The sequence below is a fragment of the Lineus longissimus genome, chromosome 8 (genome assembly GCF_910592395.1).
Source record: "Lineus longissimus chromosome 8, tnLinLong1.2, whole genome shotgun sequence".
Lineage (NCBI taxonomy): Eukaryota > Metazoa > Nemertea > Pilidiophora > Heteronemertea > Lineidae > Lineus > Lineus longissimus.
Window position 1 is genome coordinate 7,600,827 of NC_088315.1, and position 19,696 is coordinate 7,620,522.

A 19,696-nucleotide genomic window follows, 5' to 3' on the forward strand; every position below is an offset into this window, starting at 1 on the left:
GTGTCTTCCAATTCTTGTCATACTGTTGCTTGATATTTAGATAAAATCATGCCACTAATAAACCCCACCTGCCCTCTGAAGCATTCAGCAGGACTCACTGAAAGATCAAAAGGCATTGGTTTGCCTCAAAATGTTCCTGACTTGTTTCTTCATTGAGGTTTGTTCATAGTTCTGTGTTGGCTGGTAAAAAATATGCTCACAGCTACATGAAGACCCAAAATTTTATGAGTGTTGTCGGTTGGACTGGAGTTTTGATCTTCATGTACATGTGGTACGCTCTGTACAGTTGCTGATGACGGCAAATTAGTTCAGCAGTGCCATCTTCTATGACGGCAAACTTGTCACCATGGACAGCAAAACCATGAATCGGTGACAGTGCCGCTATATTTGGTATATGACGTCACAAAGTCCAGTGCTGTCATATTGACGTATTAATGACATCGCTTTGATGTCAGTGCAAGGCCACATGTTTGCTGTCCCAGCGACGATGTCGTCTGCCCGTCATCTACCGTCTGGCTGACCAGTCTATGGACGTGCCTCGAGTGTTGTTATACTACATCTTCATGTTGTGTTTGTTTCTCACCAGGTGGCACTCCCAACTAACGCTTTGAAATGTTGTAATTCTGTCAAAACTGCCTAGAGCTTCTTTAGTCTATCAACATTGCTATGAGATTGATGATTATGTAGAGATGTAGCCATCCCCAAAACCGTTTTATCCCTCATTTTTGCTATATCAGGTAGAAGGAAACGGTTCACTTTCGCTTAAGTTACTTGTACATGTAGCCTATGGGCATCTGTCACAAGATAATGCATGTGGTCTATGCACTGGTTGCACATCATCAGCTGTAAGGTTCTGCGCAACCTAAATGCAGTTTATGTATAGGCTTATGTGCAACCTGTGCTGTACTGCTGCTGTTGGTTGCATGAAGGCTGTACACAACCTATGGGTAGACTGTCACAAGTCCAATATGTGTCAGTTGTGACCTGTACCTGTACAGTACGAGGCTTGCAAGCGGAGGTCCGGATCGGGCCAAGGGTCAGATTATTGTGTGCAAATGATAACACAAGTGATATCTGTGATGATATGTCAAAATTATCACCATGCCTACCTATATGCAAGGGCCTGGAGAAATTACCAAATAGTATGAAATCATACTCCAAGTTGTTACACTCTCTTACATGTATGTCCAACCTGTTGCTCCTTCACTTTGTGGAACAGCTTCTTGACTGTATGACACACACTTGGTAAGACATATCTGAATAATAATAGATCTAGCGGTTTAGTCAAACTATCCTGGAAAAGGACTTGTAACAATCTGATTTCCTTTGATAACCCATCTGGTTTCATTTCCAGTGACACAAGAAGTGATGTAGAGTTAGAACTTCCAATGACGCAAGTTGTACAGGTATGTTAGAGCGCAGAGCTCTTTCAGGGGTTATAGAGAGCTGTTAAGACAGGAGAACTGCTTTGAGTAGAACGTTGAGTGAGATAGCAGGGCGAGTGAGCAGTAAGGGCCCCTTGCTGTCTTCTATAAGAGCGTTCTAGGTTTTGCTATAAATGAATGTGGGAAGTCTATGTGTGCAGTGATGGGGGCGGCATCTCTGAACCTAGCATGTCTTCAGTTTGGTCACCCCAGTGTAGGTTTGAGGTGTTCCACTGGGTTCTGTGTGTCCCAGTTGCATTGCAGATGGTTATTTAAGATTAGCTTGTCTGAAAGTAGGCCTTCTCATCAATTAAAAATTTGTCAGAGGGAATAGGACTCAAGACACTTGGAGTCTTTATGGACCCGCTGCAGTTATACACATTGCCACCTTCAGTGATACTGGAAGAGAATAAAAAGTGTATCGTATTGTAGGAGAAAACCGGTACCACAAAGGAAATCTGATGCTGTCCTTACTTGCAATTTTGACTGCTTGAGAAGATGTTTTTGATTTGTTTGTTTCAGACTTCTGTTATTCCTGGTGTAGAGGACTTGGATCCTGATGTATTAAGCACAATGAACTCACTGCAGTGTTTCAAAGATAAAGATAAATTGATATCGGAGCTGTTAGGTCCAGTGTAAGTATCGAGACTTGTGACTTCGACTTAAGGGCCCTACTCATTGTGATGTTCTTCATATGAGCTAGTTCTTGGCGAATCTACACATTATGAATGCAGTGATGTCATCAGTTGTTCCAGAATATCCAAGCTTTTTCACAACTCCTGGTTCACTGATGTTACTCCATTCTTTTGCCATCCATGCTCTCGCAGTTGCAATCCAATATCGCATCACGTATAGATTACTTTTATATATATACATTCTTTTATTTTTGCTCCCTTTTGCAGTCATAATACAGAAAAAGTGGTTTACTTCCTGCTGTTAGATAGAAAATTACGAAATCCCTGTCATGAAGATTCAGAAGAGATCCGGAGCAAATCAGAGACAGGTAAATAATCACGACGGAAAATGAACTGAATATATCACTAACAGAACCAGTTAACTGATTGATTGGTAGTGCGGAAAATATCATGTAATTGGTATTGCATATCATTGGTAGTTCCCTTGGATGAAGGCATTACCTGCATTCAATAAGATCAACAACAAATGAGTGTTGTTGATGACCTCGCCATGAGATGGATGCGCTGTCCTCGTGCATCACCACGAACTACAGTATAGTTTACACGAATGCTCGAAAACTTCATCTTCAATCTAAGAAATGTTGCGTTCAAAAGCAGACATCTTTTGAAATGAACTGATCATTAAAACGTTCCGAATTCTCAAGACTTCTTTTTGCATTCGACTGCTTCAACTTGGAGACAAATTTGAGATTTAGGTTTTTGCAAGGATATGATATTATAATTTATATGATATTATTTCCTTGGCATGCACCACATATCCATATCCTTGTCCTGCCCAGTGTCAACATTCGCATCTTTTCATTTCGGAATGCTTTGGGAAGTTCTGTGTTGTCGCAATGAGTTTGGTAACATTATAGTCCCGTTCTGTTCCAATCTGTCGTTTTTAGGCCTAAATTTGTTTGTGTGCTCATCCATTTGTCTTCTGTATCAAGTGAAATCCTGTGTCTGATCAGAATTTGAATAAATGAACACACAGCCTGTGTTACCCTACTGACTGGAATCTCAGTGCATTGCCCTATCTAGTTCCCAGGCATCTTCCAGAGAGCTAGAGTTCTTAGAGAGCCAGAGCTAGAGTTCCGAGAGAGCTAGAGTTCCTCTAGCTCTGTTCTAGAGAGCTTGAGTTCAACTTGTGGGGCTGCAGACCCCAACACTTCTAACCAACCAGCCTTTGAGAATTTCCTTACGAGCTAGGACTTTCTCTTTGGTCTTTTGGTTACTCTGCTTCCGAGCTCAGTTCCTTGATTGAGAAATTGGTCGTGACGCCAGGACCAATAAAGATTGTAGTGAGACCTGCAGTGAGTGTATCTTTCTGTTGGTCTCGCTATACAAGTTGGAATAAGTGACAAGTAATTCGTAAAATATTGTCAATGTTGAGTGCTCCCACAGCTAATTTTCTGCTTTCTCGTCGATTTTGTTGGCTTTTGACTTCTTTGGGCATTTGCCCTAAAGTGCTATTACAGTAAATTTGTAGTAACTCTATTGGTGTTCTGCCCTCGGATCCCCTCACCCAAACCTTCAAACCGTCACCGGTTCAGTGACATCTGTTCCATTGTTTTCCTAAGACAGCACAGTTCATTCCATACCAAATAGTCGAGAAGTAAAAGGTGATCATTTTTTTCTCACAATTTTTTAAGACATTTTCACAATTTTTTGCTGAACGTTGCAGATAATCTATTGATGTATAAGCTTAGCTAGTTATAACTGACAGTTAGTTAAGATTGGTGCGATCGTCCCAGTTTGACCAGATGGAAGTTTGGTGTCTATTGGTACAAGTTTCTCGAAACTAGAGTGTTACTCTGAGTTATAGTTATACCGGTAGCGACAATATCATAAGTTACGTGGTGCCTTTTTTCCATCATTCGAAGTCGTTGGCCAACATAGCGCTACCTCACCAAACAATTCTGCACATAGTTTGCTACATTCTCATGTCCCACCTGTGTTGACGTGTCTTTCTTTCAGTTGAGCTTTCTGTTTTGTGTCTTTAGTAATTCTCGCCCTCTCTCTCTGTGTGACCATTACAGTCACATCTTCTATTACAGTGGACCCGCCGAGAAAGCGGATAGATTCAGTTCAGCTTAACGGATCACCAAGGTTAGTGAAGTGGCTCCCGTGTCCCCAGTTGCCTGTTGAATGGGGACTTGGCATTAGTTAACCTTTTAACCTTTCCTTGACTATGTACAGTACAGGTCACAATTGACATACCTCAGTTTGTGCACATTGTAAGCAGCATGCTCCCGGCCTACACAAAGCTCGAAGCTCATGTACCGGATATCCATTTTGAGCATTACCTACATCTAGGTGAAGACAATAGGGGTCATATCAGTCAAATCTTGGAACTACAACGACATTTGAGCAGGCTGCGCTTAGTACACATGGAGGTTAAACACATCCTGCATGTGAAGGAAGTGTAGGCTGCTTGCAGTATATTAATTGTGACCAGTGCTGTAACAACACTAAGATTGCATGTTATGACACAATGATATATATGTAGTAAAAGATAAAACTTAACTTCTTAGGTCACGGAAATTGAATGAACAATATTTGAGTCTGATATTAGAGTGAGTCGAAAGATTCTTGCATGCTTATGGGGCATGTGCTCATTCAGAGTCGGCAGTGCTTTGCTAGCTAATGTGAAAATTCAGGTTGCAGTTTTCCTACTTTGACTGTCTATTTCATTATCGTCACCCTCATAGAACTAATGCCCAAGTCATTTTTTCGCCATAACTAACTTGCATCATTTTATACACGGTGCCCAATGGAGGGAATATACTTGTTACAGCCCAAAACAGACTCGACCAAATCACTTCTCAAAAGAATCTTAGTCGGGTGAAATGCACGCCTAACACTTTTCAATTTCACCAGTCCCAGAAAGCTAGTCTACAGTTTCCTGGAATCTACTCCCGGACGCAGTATGTTCGTATCGATTGGGCGCCGTGATTTAACCCTCTTCTATCTAATGCGCTTTCTCTCTCCGCATTCCTGCAGCCGGCTCTCATTAGGAAGCATAAGTGAAGGCTCTCCTGTGGCTTCTAGGAGGACTCTCGCTGTACAACAAGCGTAAGCATCTAACACACAGCAGGGCTTTACCATAAACTCAGATTCCAGTACTCAGTGTATTGAACACGTGCCAACGGACCTACCATTATCCATGGCCGGCGGGTTAAGTCGTGCCATATAACTGGGGGTGAGGTTGAGTCGGCTTTGCTGAGGGAACTGCTGACACTACAGGTACAACTGAAGGCTCATTACTCATCTGCTCGAGACTGAGTTATTCTAAACTCTACAAGGACTGGGACTCAAGTCAAGTACTGCAAGTTTGAGTCAAAGCTGTGGGAGACCCGAGGTGCTGAACGTGAAAAAACTCTGTCAAAGCTTGACTCGGCTACTCAAGGCTGAAGTAATCTAAGCAAGAAACCTACTCATTCACAGTGACAACATAAAATTGAGATGAATCAGTGCCAAGTTGTCGATGACCTGATCTACAAAAGTTTATGGTGAAGCCCTGATTCTCAAGCAACCCCTTGTTTCTAATATAATTTCCACTAACGCATGACTTTGGTCTTATAACAAGATCTTTGAAGCCAAGTTGCGCATGCTGGTGGTGGTAGCACACTCGGGGGGCGGGGGGTCTTACCAGCCTGCATTGATTTGTGGATTTGTTATTGCCCATTGAAGAAATCATCATTACATGTCCATGTTATGATATTGCTATGTCTGCATTGCACGAGGCTCCTAATACGATTTTGAATTCAAAGTGAAATTACTTTCATTCTAAATGATGTCAGCAACTCTAACTATGATGGTTTTTGATGAAAATATAAAACCACATCCTAACATTTCATATTCATTTTGACTTCAGGAGGAAGAACAGTTTGTCATCAGTTAATAGCACACCGTCAGCATCACCGCTCAATAGTCCCAAGATGCCTGTGCGCGGTCTGAGCACGCCAAGTGACAGCCCACAGCAGACGCCACCAGGCTCGCCGGGCGTCCAGCAACCAACACCGTGGAAGACACGGCTCAATACAATCAAGAATAGCTTCCTAGGATCACCAAGGTTCCATCGGAGGAAGATGCAAGGTATGTACTTCCCCTATGAACACTGCCCCTAAGCCATGTAGGATTCCCCTCTCACGGTTCCTATTTCTATCAAAGTGACTCCTGAATTTTACTCTTTGTTTTCTATCTTCAGTTCCTGTGGTGGAAGACATCACTTTGACACCAGATTCATCACCAGAGTGAGTAACATCTTAAAACTCGGGGCCTAAGCTGGTCGCCCACAAATTCGCTGCAGCAAGTCAAACTCATAAGATGGGGGCATTAGGATAAATGAAAAATGAATGTTAGGGATCCAGACTTGCAAGCTTGATGCCACCTTGTGGTCAAGTTCCTTTTGCGGAATGAAATTTGTTTCATAAAGTGAGATAATCAAAAGAATCAAAAGCTGTATGAAGTCCATGCAGTACTGAGGTTTCAAGTAGTTAAGAAGCTGATTTAGGAACATGTATCAACCACTTTTTAAACCCAGTTTAAGATATAACCATGTAGAAATATCAAGAAAAATCTTTAACAAATTTAGTATATCACTTGACAAACTAAAACAAATCATGCTTTATTTCAGATTAACAAAGCGGTCATGGTTCGGTGCTCTCATGGGAACTGATCGGGATGAACATCACTTCATCATGATCAAAGGAAAACCCATCAGTCAAATCAAGGCTGATCTAGTCCATGCATTCTTATCAGTGAGTAAACAGGTTGGCAATGTTAGGATTAAATTCTCTTTTAAAAAAATTGATAACTTACCGGTAGTTGAAAACATGTCTGGTCACGCACACTCGATTTGTCACGAGCCAGATGTTTATTGGTCCAGAAAACACAATTGGGCCTTGAACGTAAGTCGCGAGACTCGTATTGGCACACTGTGTCAAGGGGCGAATGGTGTGGTCCAGTGGTAAAGTTGTCGGACTCATTATCAGAACAGCAAGGGTCCAGTGCCCCCAACTGTCATATCACTTAGAAAACTTATTTTAGGGGGCATGATTTAAAAACATGTAGTAGGATGATAACCTCTGCCGTGTGTTAAAAAAGTAACTCATCGTTGAAATTTGTTTCATAGAGTTATATACTCCAAAGAATCAAAAGCTGCATGAAGTCCATGCAGTATTGAGGTTTCTAGTAGTTAAGAAGCTGCTTTAGGAACATGTATCAACCACTTCTTTAACCCAGTTTAAGATATAATCATGTAAAAATAACCAAAAAGACGTACATTTCTTACATCTTTTTCCAGACCCCTGATCTTATCCACAGTGTCATATCGCCCGCATCATTTCGGGCAGAGTATCGTCGGGCGGGCGGCACGTCCATGTTCTCACGGAACGTCAAGTTCCAAGTTGACATTATCCATGCACATGTGGAACATGGGGACGACCAGGAGGTCTACTGTGTTAACTTTATATTATTATCAGGTAAGACATCTTGAGCCATACCACCGAGTTTTGATATTGATAGAATCAAGACTCATTGAAGACTAGTTGAATATCTAGAACTGTATCTGTATATATATATTCTATATTCTTATGTTTGTGTCATTTGTTGACATTCCCTAATGATTTTGACAATAATTTTGATCCCTTTCCAGGTCCGGTGAGGCGATTTAAGAGAGTGTGTGAACTGATTCAATCACTTTTAAACGCGCGGTCCGTATCGCAGATCAGCCATCGCAAGATCAGTTCTGATCTTAGCACCAGTTCCGCTTCCTCGTACGGTTCAGAGCGCTCACCGAGTCTGGCCGGAGATGATGAAGTAAGTATCTAATAGAGGGCACTGTGGTCCAGTTGTTTGAGGGTTACCCTCGTCTCTTAAGGAGATATAGCTTTGAGTGTGAAAAATGCTGCCAAGAGTTGTAAACAGAAGTGGTCTCCCACCTCTCCAAGGTGAGAGTGTAGCTAGAACGACATGGGCCAACAATCACATATTGACCATGTTGACAGCGATGAGGGGGAGTTGAAATGTACATGTTGTGAGTAGTTTGTAGATCTTCACCAGATTTTTGGGTCTGCTGACTTTATGAACTTACAGATCTTATCCTTACAGGTCTTCGAGCGCGAACGGAAACCGCCGGTGTCGCCACGGCGACCCGAGCAACAACAACAACAACAACAACGGGTGATAGCCAACGGCCGTTCGAAACAATCGCAATCACAGTCATCGTCGAAGCAATCGTTCACGGAGAGTAGCACACCGACGACGCCGAACGGGGGACACAGCAACGACCACGTCTGACAATTACCGAATGCTGCATATTCGTATGTAGCAAATAGGCTTAGTTCAATGTATAGTGGGAATGTTAATGTACAGATGGCGCCTCGGCAGGGGAGGGGGAGGGGCACAAGGACCAGCGCTAGTTTTAGTGGTTATTAGGGACTTAAATCATCAGTCTGTAATTTCTCAAGGTGTATAATGTGCCCTATGATCCCTTGTTGGTGGAAACCTGACTATTAGCTGGATCAGGCCTTTCTTGTAATGTCAATTTTATTGTTACAGTAGGCTTTCCTTTGGGTGAGAATCTCAATAGTCTGAATGAAATGTTCTCAAAATAAACCCCGTAATGAGGCTGTTTTTGGTTCATCTTCAATACCAATGCCTTATCTTCACGGTTTGCCATTTTCACTTCTATCATATTCTCATCAGAATGACGTTATTCTCAAAACCTGTCGCTGACCTCTTTGTCTTATTTTTCAGAAACCCCTTGATACGTGAAGAGAGCACTAATACATCTATACACACAGTGAGTGGGCACATTGTATCCTTACCCATAAGATATTGTAGTAGATGCCTCATTTACATGTGCTGCAACATTTGCTTTATCACCTAGTTGGAAATAAGTATGAAATTGGGACAGAATTGATGCCTTATAGAATGCAGAATGATACACTGCGACCATGGTTGGAAATGGAGGTAAAATGTAAAGGGGATGTCACAAATTGCAGCAAAACTTCAAAACTTTCGAGATAATACTCTGCAAATGTGCTTTCCACAAACAGCTGGTGAGAAATTTGCTTGGCTTTCAATGTTTGCCTGACATAATTTGACTTGCAGATGCTGGTTAATTTAGGTGTTTGCTTTGCCATTTGATATTAGTGCTTGCTACAGCAAGACATTTTTTGCATTGAGGGCAAAAATGAAAAATAAATTGGGGGCAAAAGGAAAACTGTTTCTACCTGTAGGTTAAAATCCTTGATGTTAGGGCATTTGCACAGCACATGTAAATGTGGCTCTAGAATGCAGCCCTGTAGGACCCGGTGGTAGCTGCCATGCCCTATAGCCAACGTATGTCACATCACTCCCGAATGTTTGTTTGGTTTTAATTTGAAAGGGACATTAATGTTAGTCAAGTTGAGTGTAGGAACGTGTCAATAGTTGAGCTCATTTTCACCTGGACTCCAAGACTGGACCAGTTAACTCACGACAACTTTTGGTGTATAAAGTATCGTGCCTCATTGGCCCTTATTCTGATATCCCACCACACGACCTACTCTCATAGATTTTGATCATTTTCAGGTGGCTGGCAACTGCTTGTATTGTTTGTACCTTGTCGCCTTGTCTTTGTCATGTAACCATGTCTTAGGTTGAGCCTTTTGGGCCGAGGGGTATTGGGAGAACACCAGCATGTTTTTTTTTTAGTTTCTTTTGGTGGTTTTTACACTGAAGTTCCCTGCAAACGAGCAATTTTTGTTGCTGAAACCTGCAATCATGATCACATGCGACAATTATTGCTTGTGTGCGGTGGTCATTGCAGGCGTCTGCACCAAGAGTCAGTGATCGCAGTAAGTTTTACCCACTGGCGGAAAATCGTTTTTGCACATCGCAGCAGCGATTATAATCGTGGGTTGCAGCAACAAAAACGCTTGTTTGTCCGGCCTGCTAATTACCTTTGATTTGATAGGATCCAGCTGCACCGTCGATGTCGTCCAATGGAACTCATGTTACATGTCGTCTAATCTAACTTACAGGTTTTTCCAGGATGTGACATTTCTGATTCTGATTCCAATTCTCCTCTGGAGAAGGGTCAATTTGACAGCAGAAGCAGAACAATCTGTACTTCAGCTCTGTGTAGAACTTTTTTTTGATTCTTCGAAATTGGACCAAAAATAAGCATTTCAGAGCACATTTTCCAAATGGAAACTTATTTAGTTTTTTACTCTGGTACCTGTCACATTCCTGGTTCATGTTATTCAAATACTAATAGCTGTTTTATAACTTAGGGTATATCCCATGTGGCCAGTTAGGAAAAATAATGGTAGAAGCGGAAAATCTAAACTTTGACAAATTTGGATCCCGCTTTAGATTTAGTGATAGCAGTTCAGAAAAATAGTGGTAAAAGTGGAAAATCTTAACTGTGACAAATTTGGATCCAACTTTAGATTTAGTGATAGCAGTTCGGAAAAATAGTGGTAAAAGCGGAAAATCTAAACTTTGACAAATTTGGATCCCGCTTTAGATTTAGTGATACCCGCTTTTTGGGCTGAGCTTCATTCCTGATTGAACGTTTTTTTTCTTTTCCAACGAACCTCAGATTTTGAGGTAGTTACTAATTTTGCATCAATGTTGCATGACCTGACACAACTTGGCTTCATGACGGCGCATTTTCCCAAATAGTTTGTTACACGTAGGTACTAATTCACTGGTCCTCTCCACCTCACTCTGTGTCCCCCTACCAACTCTCTAGCTGTCTTTATTGGTCATATTCATATCTTCTTATAGATATTTACTAATATTTATCATCTAACTGTAAACGCAGATGCTAATTATTTTCATTCGAAATTGCCAAAATAATGATTAATTACTTTATTTACAAGTACAGGTAATGATGCTCAAACCATCTTCTTAATATTGATTCAGCAAAGGCTGCTTTCTCACCTAAACTATCAGGAAGATTTGCTAACTACATGTACTAAAATATGGCAAAATATGTGAGCCATCACATTGAATTGGATTAATTGCATATAACAAATGCAGACTGCACTACACTATACATCCATACATTCTCTAGAAACCACCTATACTTGAAACCATGAGCTTTGAAATTCATCAGAAAAAAATCCTGATCAAGATCAGATAAGAAAAACATTCTGTTTTGGTTTTAAGATCATAACCATGTCAAGATGATGTACTCTCTCAGACATATTAAAGCAATAGGCACATTCTCCAAAAAACTTAATTGCCAAGTTTGTGTGGTCATGTGACATTTTTGTAAAATTGTTTTGCAGAGACTTAATCGTGAATTGGAGAAGATCGACATCAACTCCAAACAGATAAAGAAAGATGCCAGCTTCCTTCGGAAGGCAATAAATGAATACTTTTCCGATCCAGAATAACTTAGAATTTAGTGTGCATTCGAACCAATGCGTTTATTTTGGGTACCTGTGGCTGTTGGTGCCGAGCTTTTGTGTACACTTATGATACACAGGCAAAAGTAATCTATGACCATCAATGATTCCATGATGGAGACTCTCTGACAGTCCTGCTTTGGTTACATTGCGTCAGAGTTAAAATCGAAATAAATTTAGGCTCTCATTGCTCACCCTGATGGTATCATCCATTCGTAAAATTTGATATCCAACAGGCTCGCTAGATAATATGTGGAGCACATCACATGGTACTCAATCAGCGTTTGAATATGCAGTTTGTGATTCAATGGAACAGGGTATCAATCTTTGTATTCTATTGCTTGGTATTTATGATTTCGCTTTCGAGATCCCGTACGTTTCCTTTAATTCCCTTCTATGATTTCTTTGCATTAACCCTTTCCAGGTGAACCAGGAAGATAAGGTACTGAATCTGATCACTCAAAACATGGACCAGCTCATGTCGTGGAGCCAGACATCGATTTGTAGCTGAAATACTATCCCTGTTTATAGTAAGGAATGAGGAACCTGCATTTTGATCACCGATGACATACATATACTACCCTTTACTGATCTACACTAGACCGCAAGACATCAAAATGGAAAAACAACGACTGAATATTTTGTTAAGAAGAAAATCATTATGGGTTGTCGTGAACAAGAAATACAGCACCTGGTTTGGTGTCAAGATGTGGGTTCCTCATTGACCGGGTATAAAAAATCCTGCACACTTTTGTCAAAATGCTAATGTTTTGAAAACTTCTGAAACCTACATGTATCATTTCAAATCAGTAGTATGCAATAAGCACTCCTATTTCAATGTTTTACCAATGAAGAAGAAAAAAATCAGCAATCAAAGCATAACCAATGCTGTGTTTACAAGAAATTTAAACTTTTTATACCCTGTCAGATAAATTTCAGCTCCTTGTTCGGATGCAGTAACCATACTGGTGACATTGACTTTATGTACATTACTCTAGAAACTCGCTCTAGTCGTCTGTCTGTTTAGTAAGCTTTGCAGAACTGAGGTATTATTTCTTATTCCTCACAGTAATTAATTTCTTTTCGTAAAAAATGGGCTCCTTATATATTTCCTTTGTCTATTTTATGCAGCCAGGAGAAATTACTTTCGAATCAAAATTTGTGTAATAAATGCTTTTTAGACCTCAGTTATATTGTTGCTCAAGTTCCACAGGCACTGTATGTGTTCATATTACTATGGTACGTTCAAAGCATTGGCTAATATCCAGTGCCTGTTGAAATCTTGTGACAGGGCAAACTCAGAGTATAGAGGTATGCCTACGTGTACGTGTGCAGAGGCATGTGAGGCAGTTAATAGTGAGCTTCTGCATGGTAACAAACTACAATTAGGAATTACAAATTCTTTGTAATCGAACAGATTAAAACGTTTACAATTCATGAGTGATGTGGAAACTCACTAATGAGACTTTAAAAAGCCAGTTACATGAGCCAGTTTCTTTTCTCAATCTGGACTATCAGCCAATTGCTATAAGACCCCGCCTATTTCCTTCAACAGTTCTACACCGTTCTATTCATTTAACTCTAGTCAGTATCCTCTAGTCATATAGCAATGGTGTTATCAGCATCATCTTGAGCAATTAAGAACCAAAATGTTTGCAATAATGGTCTGCTATGGCTGTATACACCACGTTCTGTTTGAACAAATTTCCCCAACTGTATATTATTCCAAATCATACATGCATGTATATTTATTTTTATGTTTGAATCCTGAAGTTAAAACCAGCTGTATTCAGTAAAAATTCCAATCATGATAATGTATTCTGAGAATTACCGCTCCAAATAATAGTTCCCTTGGGCTTTTCTGAAAGATTAGGGTCTCGGGGCCAAGAAACTACTGAGAACCTCCTTCTCTTACCCGTCTGCTATATATTCATGAAAATTCCTATTCAAAATTATGGAATCCTTACCCTTATTTATTCTTTAGGAAATTCATAACTTCATGGAATTCCTCTAAACTATGTAACAAATGTTGCATTAACAGAGAGATATGCGTTATGCTGCATATTTGCCAATTATGTTGCATTTTGGGTATTTGTTTCCCCCAAAATGCATCGTTTTTGGAACTCAAACCGGAAAATGTACATGAATGTTTTTGTGTCCTGGATGTGTGCATATGTGTACTTGTATATTGAGACATTTCCAGTGTACATACTCTTTGTAATGCCATGGAACAGTTCCATGAAAATAATGTAATAGTGTACCCAATTTTAGCGGCAACGTTTTGATGTAATTGTGCAATATGTGATCATGGTACTGTTTGATGTAATGGTACCATTTGTATCACTATTTTAAGGGCTGGTTTGCTATAGGCTAGGCTGATGGTACCATAATATTGCATTGGTCTCATGACTCATGATAGTGTGTCATTATTGTGTTCCATGGTGTGGATGATGATATTTGGTTAAAATTGATACCATGACATGATGGTACCATTATGTTATACAGTTGGTTCATAATGGCACCATTTTGTTACAATTGGTTACAATTGGTACCGTGCATCTAGTGGGATGAATGGGTTACAATGGTCCCATGCCATGATGCTACCAATTTGTTACGCAGTTGGTACCATGACATGATAATGCTGTGATGTTATACATTTGGTACTAATGATGGTACCAATATATCTTGCAGTTGGCACCATTATGTTATGCAGTTGGTACATATGCTCCTATAACATATGATTGTGCCATTGGGTTTCAATTTGCACCATGTCATGATGTTACAGTTATGGTACAATGTAATGGCGGTCTCATATCATTTAACAGTTGATACTTCCACCTCATGGTACCATTATGTATATGGTCGGTACCATTGTGACATCTCATGGTAACATGGTAACATGATATTGTGGTACACTCAACATTATGTAGTACATTTGGTGACAAAAGGTTCCACAATGCTGCAATTGGTACCTGTAAATAATGGTGCCATTATGGTATGATGTTGGTACCATTACATTATACTGTTAACATCATGACGTGATGGTACAACTATGGTATTAACTTAGTACCACTACATTATGTATTGGATGGTACTATTTCATACAAATGGTAATTCATACTTTTGGTAAATTGATTGACCCTCGTCGGAATGATTTTGTTGACGTAATATGTTGGATATCATCATGCTGGAAGATCTGTTAGGACCCATTTTGACATTAGTTTAAAAAACCTCTGTCTTGAATTAAATTGTATCATGTACTATACCTATAACGCCATCTCATCAAAATTGACCCTGCAGATGCTGTGTAAAAATATGATGGTACCATAACATTTATGAAATGTACTGAGGGTAACATTATATGGCACCATTAGTTGCATATAATTATTTATAATGGCTTGTGAATATGATGGGTATTTATTAATGATATTTAATAACAAGGCCAATGTGATGAAATCTTATTACCATGAGCAGAATTATATAAATAACATTGGAGTTATGTTTATAATCAAACGTAGTTCTACTTATGACCATTTCATTTGATCTCTTTGAATTTCAATAGGCTTACTCGGTTTTTGGACCAATTTTTTTAACCAAAATGTTCTGGGATATTTCTCCAGAATATCAGTTTTGTTTGCGGAGAATAATGCTTTGTGATGGCTCTTAATCTTTTGCTGCTTGACTGTGTAGTGTTGGGGTAAATTTAGACTGCGAGTTTCCCAGTCTAAGGCCTGCCCAGATAGTTGATATGACTCGACAAATAGTCCATTAAGGGGATATGAAGCGAATTCATTGCCAAAGATTTTATTCATTAGCAACTGTTCATTAGAGACATGATTTCTTGTCTATCAGCCCCCCCCCCCCCCCCATATCATTCTATACTTGCAGCAGGTCCCTGAATCTGTCAATTTGCAAGATCAGCTTCAATTTTGAGTCAATATGCCAGGCTTTTAGCACTTGTGTGTTGATTTGGTCGGAGAGAAAACCATAAGTTTCAGTGCGCAGCAATCTGGGCAGAACTGCTGCGACTTATAGAACTGGCAAGGTGTATCTTTTCCTTTGGTCGGTCAGTTGGGGACACTGCCTCTAGTCAACTGTGCTCTTATTGAAAACACGTAAATTCGCTTTTTCTTGCCATTCGTCTGGAAAACTCTAAACCTTGCGTAAAGGCCCCTGCCTTGTGGTCCTATCCTTATTACTGTCATGTTGTCCAAATCACAGTGTCAATCATCCATATTGCTGTGGTAAGTCATATTCTGCCACGGTCACTGATGTCGATGTTTTTTCAAAATTTTTCTGAAATCAAAGGGGCTTGCCTCCGCCCTGGATTTGCACCTGCCCTTTATATGCTGAGGTGGAAGTATATGGTTTACCATGATGTAAATTATGCACAATTTGTATAAAACACCGAATAGACTTTTATCACTGCATAGTCACGTTTTGAACAGCTCATTGTACATTTGGGCAAATGTACAACGTGTGACATTCTCTATAACCTTTGCTTGGTATGGGGTATGGTTGTTCATTTCCTTGTATTCAACTGCGTATGCTGTGAGATGTGGGGTGAGGGACTGATGGTGACCTCTATTGGCAATTCAAAAATGCAAGAAGTACAAAACAACTGGGTGGATCGACTCTCCAGATCAGTAATAATTTAACCCCGAGAGTGCAGAGGGGTTGATAATGAAAAACTTGGGTGTTTCTTTATGGACTTACAATCATCAGCATCATCATCATCATCATCATCAACTAGGCACTGTGACGAATGTATTTGTTATTGACATAAATTCCTATACAATTGTTGTTCCAAAGCCTGGTCTGATGATGAAATCTTGTATGTGACTTTGTACAATTGTAATGTATACTTAAACACGACCATGTGTACATAAAAAACGAATTCATGACTTGTCTGTGTTTAGCCCTTTGCTCCTGGTGGGTGTAGTTTACCAGAGATGAAGAAACATTTGACAAATTGGGTTTTTGTGTACATTTTGAATCAAATTACTGTGACATCATTATGAAGCTGCCCTTGCCGGTACTTTCCAACATGGTGAAAGCACCTGCAGATTGACGGAGGTATAATTCTATATTCAAGAGTGTAGGTGCAACCCAGAAAGTTATTGGTCCCCTTTTGTTTTTATCATGATGAGGGGGAGGGGGATTTTAGTTGTGTATTGCTGGATTAAAGACTCATCTTTGCATTTATTTCAGCCCGATTTTTTGAGATGGGTTGAAAGAAGTTAACATTCGCTACAGCATAGATGTAGCTTGCAATTTGACTGAGACTGGGGGGGGGGGGGGGGCATTGATTAATGTACATACTTCATTGTTGGCCTTGGTAATCCTCGGGGGATTATGAGTTGATATATTAAGTGGCAGTGCAGCTTTAATTCCCCAACATCCTTTTTACGGATCAACCTCGCTGTAACGACTCCTTGCAATCCAAGGAAAAGATCCCTGATAGCGAGGGGACAGTTAAAGCGAGGGATGATGCGGGCTACTGCCAGATACACTGGAGTTTTTTTTGTTGACGAAACTTGAAACATGTGCAGTGATAAATCAGTGTGCAAAGTTGATCCTGCAATTTTCATACAACAAATATTGCAACATGTGCAGTTGACAATTGATCAACGCTTTCAGTGAGGATAACGTGAGTGTTAAAGTGACAAACTAAAATCGAAAGTTTTCTAGTCATTTAAAAGCTGCCGATCACATTTTCATACCAATAATTGCCCAAGTGTTGTAGTCTTGGACAAAGCACTTGACCATGTTTGTGTGTCACTAGCATCAGTTCCTCTATAACTATATCTCCGTTTCTGTGGTTAAATGTGATGCTATTTGTCATTTTGTTTATTATCATTTCTGTTGAGTAGGATCAGTAACTTCGGTGGTGCTTGGTCAGGCAGTAGGATTGCTTTATGTAAGTATGGTATTTGGAAGGAAGATGGAGAGTTATAACAATTTGGGAAAAAACACCGTTATTTGCCATAACATTCTTTGCCACAACAGTCACATTTCTGTAAATTAAAGGCCAGATTCATTTGTTCACAAATTTGAAATTGGATTTGAGACTTCAAATTATGTAAATACAGTACGCCCTGCAAATACATTTCAACAAAGCTAAGCTGTCCACCAATATAAAAGCACTACACATTCCAAGTTTCATCATGCTGGTGTGTCCAGTAACTGTACTACAGCCATGTTAAGGTCTAATTACTAGTATCAGTGGGCCAAATATAAACAATGAATATTGATACCCTGGCCTTTAAGAGACTTGCATGGAAAAAAAATTTTGAATTTTTCTGCAAAAGATGGTTTTGGGTTGAAGAATGCACCAATTTGCGTAATTAATGAAACCTAAATATGAAAAGGATGTTTCTTTGGACAAAATGTGGCCGCAAAAACTAAAAGGGTACCAGGTGTAGTATCTAATGGAACATGAAGTCATGATCATGTTTAGGGTTTGAGCTACTGCAAACCGGTGCATGGCCATTGTGTTCAGGTGCTGCCATCTAGTGATTTGTCTGCTATGAAAGCAGCGACTGCATGGTAAGTGGAGTATTCTGGTCACAGAATTGATTATACCGCCATAAGAGTTGTGTGGTCGCTCGATTCACGGATGCCTTGATTCCGTTCTGGTGAAATCTGGAACCAAAAGGATGTTCCTCAGTAATCCAATAGATGGCAGCACTGGTTCTTAGTTGCCAATGTTTGACCAATTCTGTATCTTTTCTCTGTTCTGTACAAACTTGATCCATGGGGTCTTCCTGTTGTATAGGCTTGTCTTCATCATGTAGAAATACTCACTAAAATGGGACATTCATAAAATATGCTGGCTAGCACATTGGGTATGCATTTCAAACCTCTTCAGGTTTGAATGGGGTTTGAATGAAATTTGGTTAATACAGTTTGTGGAATTCTGCTGGGGCAATTTTGGGTAAGGTAAAGTGGTGCAATTATAGCCTCCTTACAATAATAGCCCCATAAGTGTAGAAAAAGCACATTAGTGCACACAGAGGCTAATTATAACGGGCTATGATTGTACCACTTCAACTTATGTCTATTTTGTTGTATGAAATATTTTGGAATCTGATGGCAATACTTTGGAAAATCTGATCATATGACACTTCTTATCTTTGATCAGTCAGTTAATACAATTGAAAGAACATGAATAGATTTACCTCTTCATGAATGTCTTTGGGAAAACTTATGCTGCTGGCATCAAATGTTCTTGATCTATTTGGTTTTCAATTTGAATGAGGATTGTCCTTACTACATGTTCATTATGGGGTATGATCGAATATTTAAATGCAAAAAGTCATTTGGGGCTCACTTCCATTTCTTACATACAGCCCATAGTTTATGAATGTCCCAATCTCACTATGATGCGCACTGCACTGCCCTGCATAACTAGCCTATGGTCTATAAAAATGGTAGATTTAAATTATCGACAATTTCAGTGAAAATAAAGATGTAACATAAATTTAGATGATCTGTGTCTTTTTCTTTGTGTGATATCTTCCCTTGTGTTCTTTGGTCCCTTTGCTTAGGCTACTCTAGAGAATCAACACCTCCATCATTCGCAGAGGGTCGTCCTCGGTTCAGGGTCGGATTCCAGGAATTATTCCTTCCCAGCTGCTCTGGTCGTCCGGCCAACGCACAGGTGGCAAGAAAATCTCTTCAATTAGTGTCAATGTGTGTTCATGTAGGCTTAGGCTAGTATAACTTTCTGAAAAGGACATTTTCCAGAGCAGCCCAATAGTTATTAACACAAATGGCTAAGTGTTATCCAAGGATGAGAATCCAAGGATGAGAACACCGTTGAGAGGGCACACGACACAGCTTGTGTCACATTGAGTAAGTGACTTGCTCAAGGTCACAATCAAACAATCCAATCTAAATTTAGATATAATATCACGTGCTAACCTTTTCCAATAGGGGGCGCACCGATTGGCATCGTCTGCTATTTCATTTCTCTTTAGGCCCACATATTTTCCTCTCGATAGTTTTAGTTTTTCTCGTGGCCGGACTCATGTAAATATTTTAAAGTCTTGTTGCGTGTATGATCATTCATAAACGGAGTGAGCTGGTACCAAATTAATGCGGATTTATAGCTCTAATTCCGGTTGTGATACTTCGACAGATCGCAGTGTGGAAGTGCACGTAGTTGTATTGTCTATTGAGA

At 39.9% G+C, this 19,696-nt stretch overlaps 1 protein-coding gene across 7 annotated transcripts in view; it reads left to right on the top strand.

The window, feature by feature from the left end:
- Nucleotides 1-18,998, top strand: part of LOC135492901 (serine/threonine-protein kinase BRSK2-like) — a 70,792-nt gene extending 51,794 nt beyond the window's left edge. For 2 of the 7 annotated variants that reach the window (XM_064779614.1, XM_064779618.1), the window contains 13 exons: nt 1,355-1,406; nt 1,947-2,059; nt 2,327-2,427; nt 4,141-4,210; nt 5,105-5,176; nt 5,979-6,199; nt 6,312-6,357; nt 6,741-6,864; nt 7,410-7,587; nt 7,761-7,924; nt 8,201-8,427; nt 8,864-8,909; nt 11,936-18,998. In XM_064779614.1, the coding sequence (XP_064635684.1) occupies nt 1,355-1,406; nt 1,947-2,059; nt 2,327-2,427; nt 4,141-4,210; nt 5,105-5,176; nt 5,979-6,199; nt 6,312-6,357; nt 6,741-6,864; nt 7,410-7,587; nt 7,761-7,924; nt 8,201-8,404 (1,345 nt within the window). In that variant the 3' untranslated portion in view covers nt 8,405-8,427; nt 8,864-8,909; nt 11,936-18,998. Of the gene's footprint in view, nt 1-1,354; nt 1,407-1,946; nt 2,060-2,326; nt 2,428-4,140; nt 4,211-5,104; nt 5,177-5,978; nt 6,200-6,311; nt 6,358-6,740; nt 6,865-7,409; nt 7,588-7,760; nt 7,925-8,200; nt 8,428-8,863; nt 8,910-11,391; nt 11,536-11,935 lie in introns of those variants that run through there. The other 5 variants (XM_064779617.1, XM_064779619.1, XM_064779616.1 and 2 more) reach the window with 4 other exon arrangements.
- The last annotated feature ends 698 nt before the right edge of the window (nt 18,999-19,696 follow it).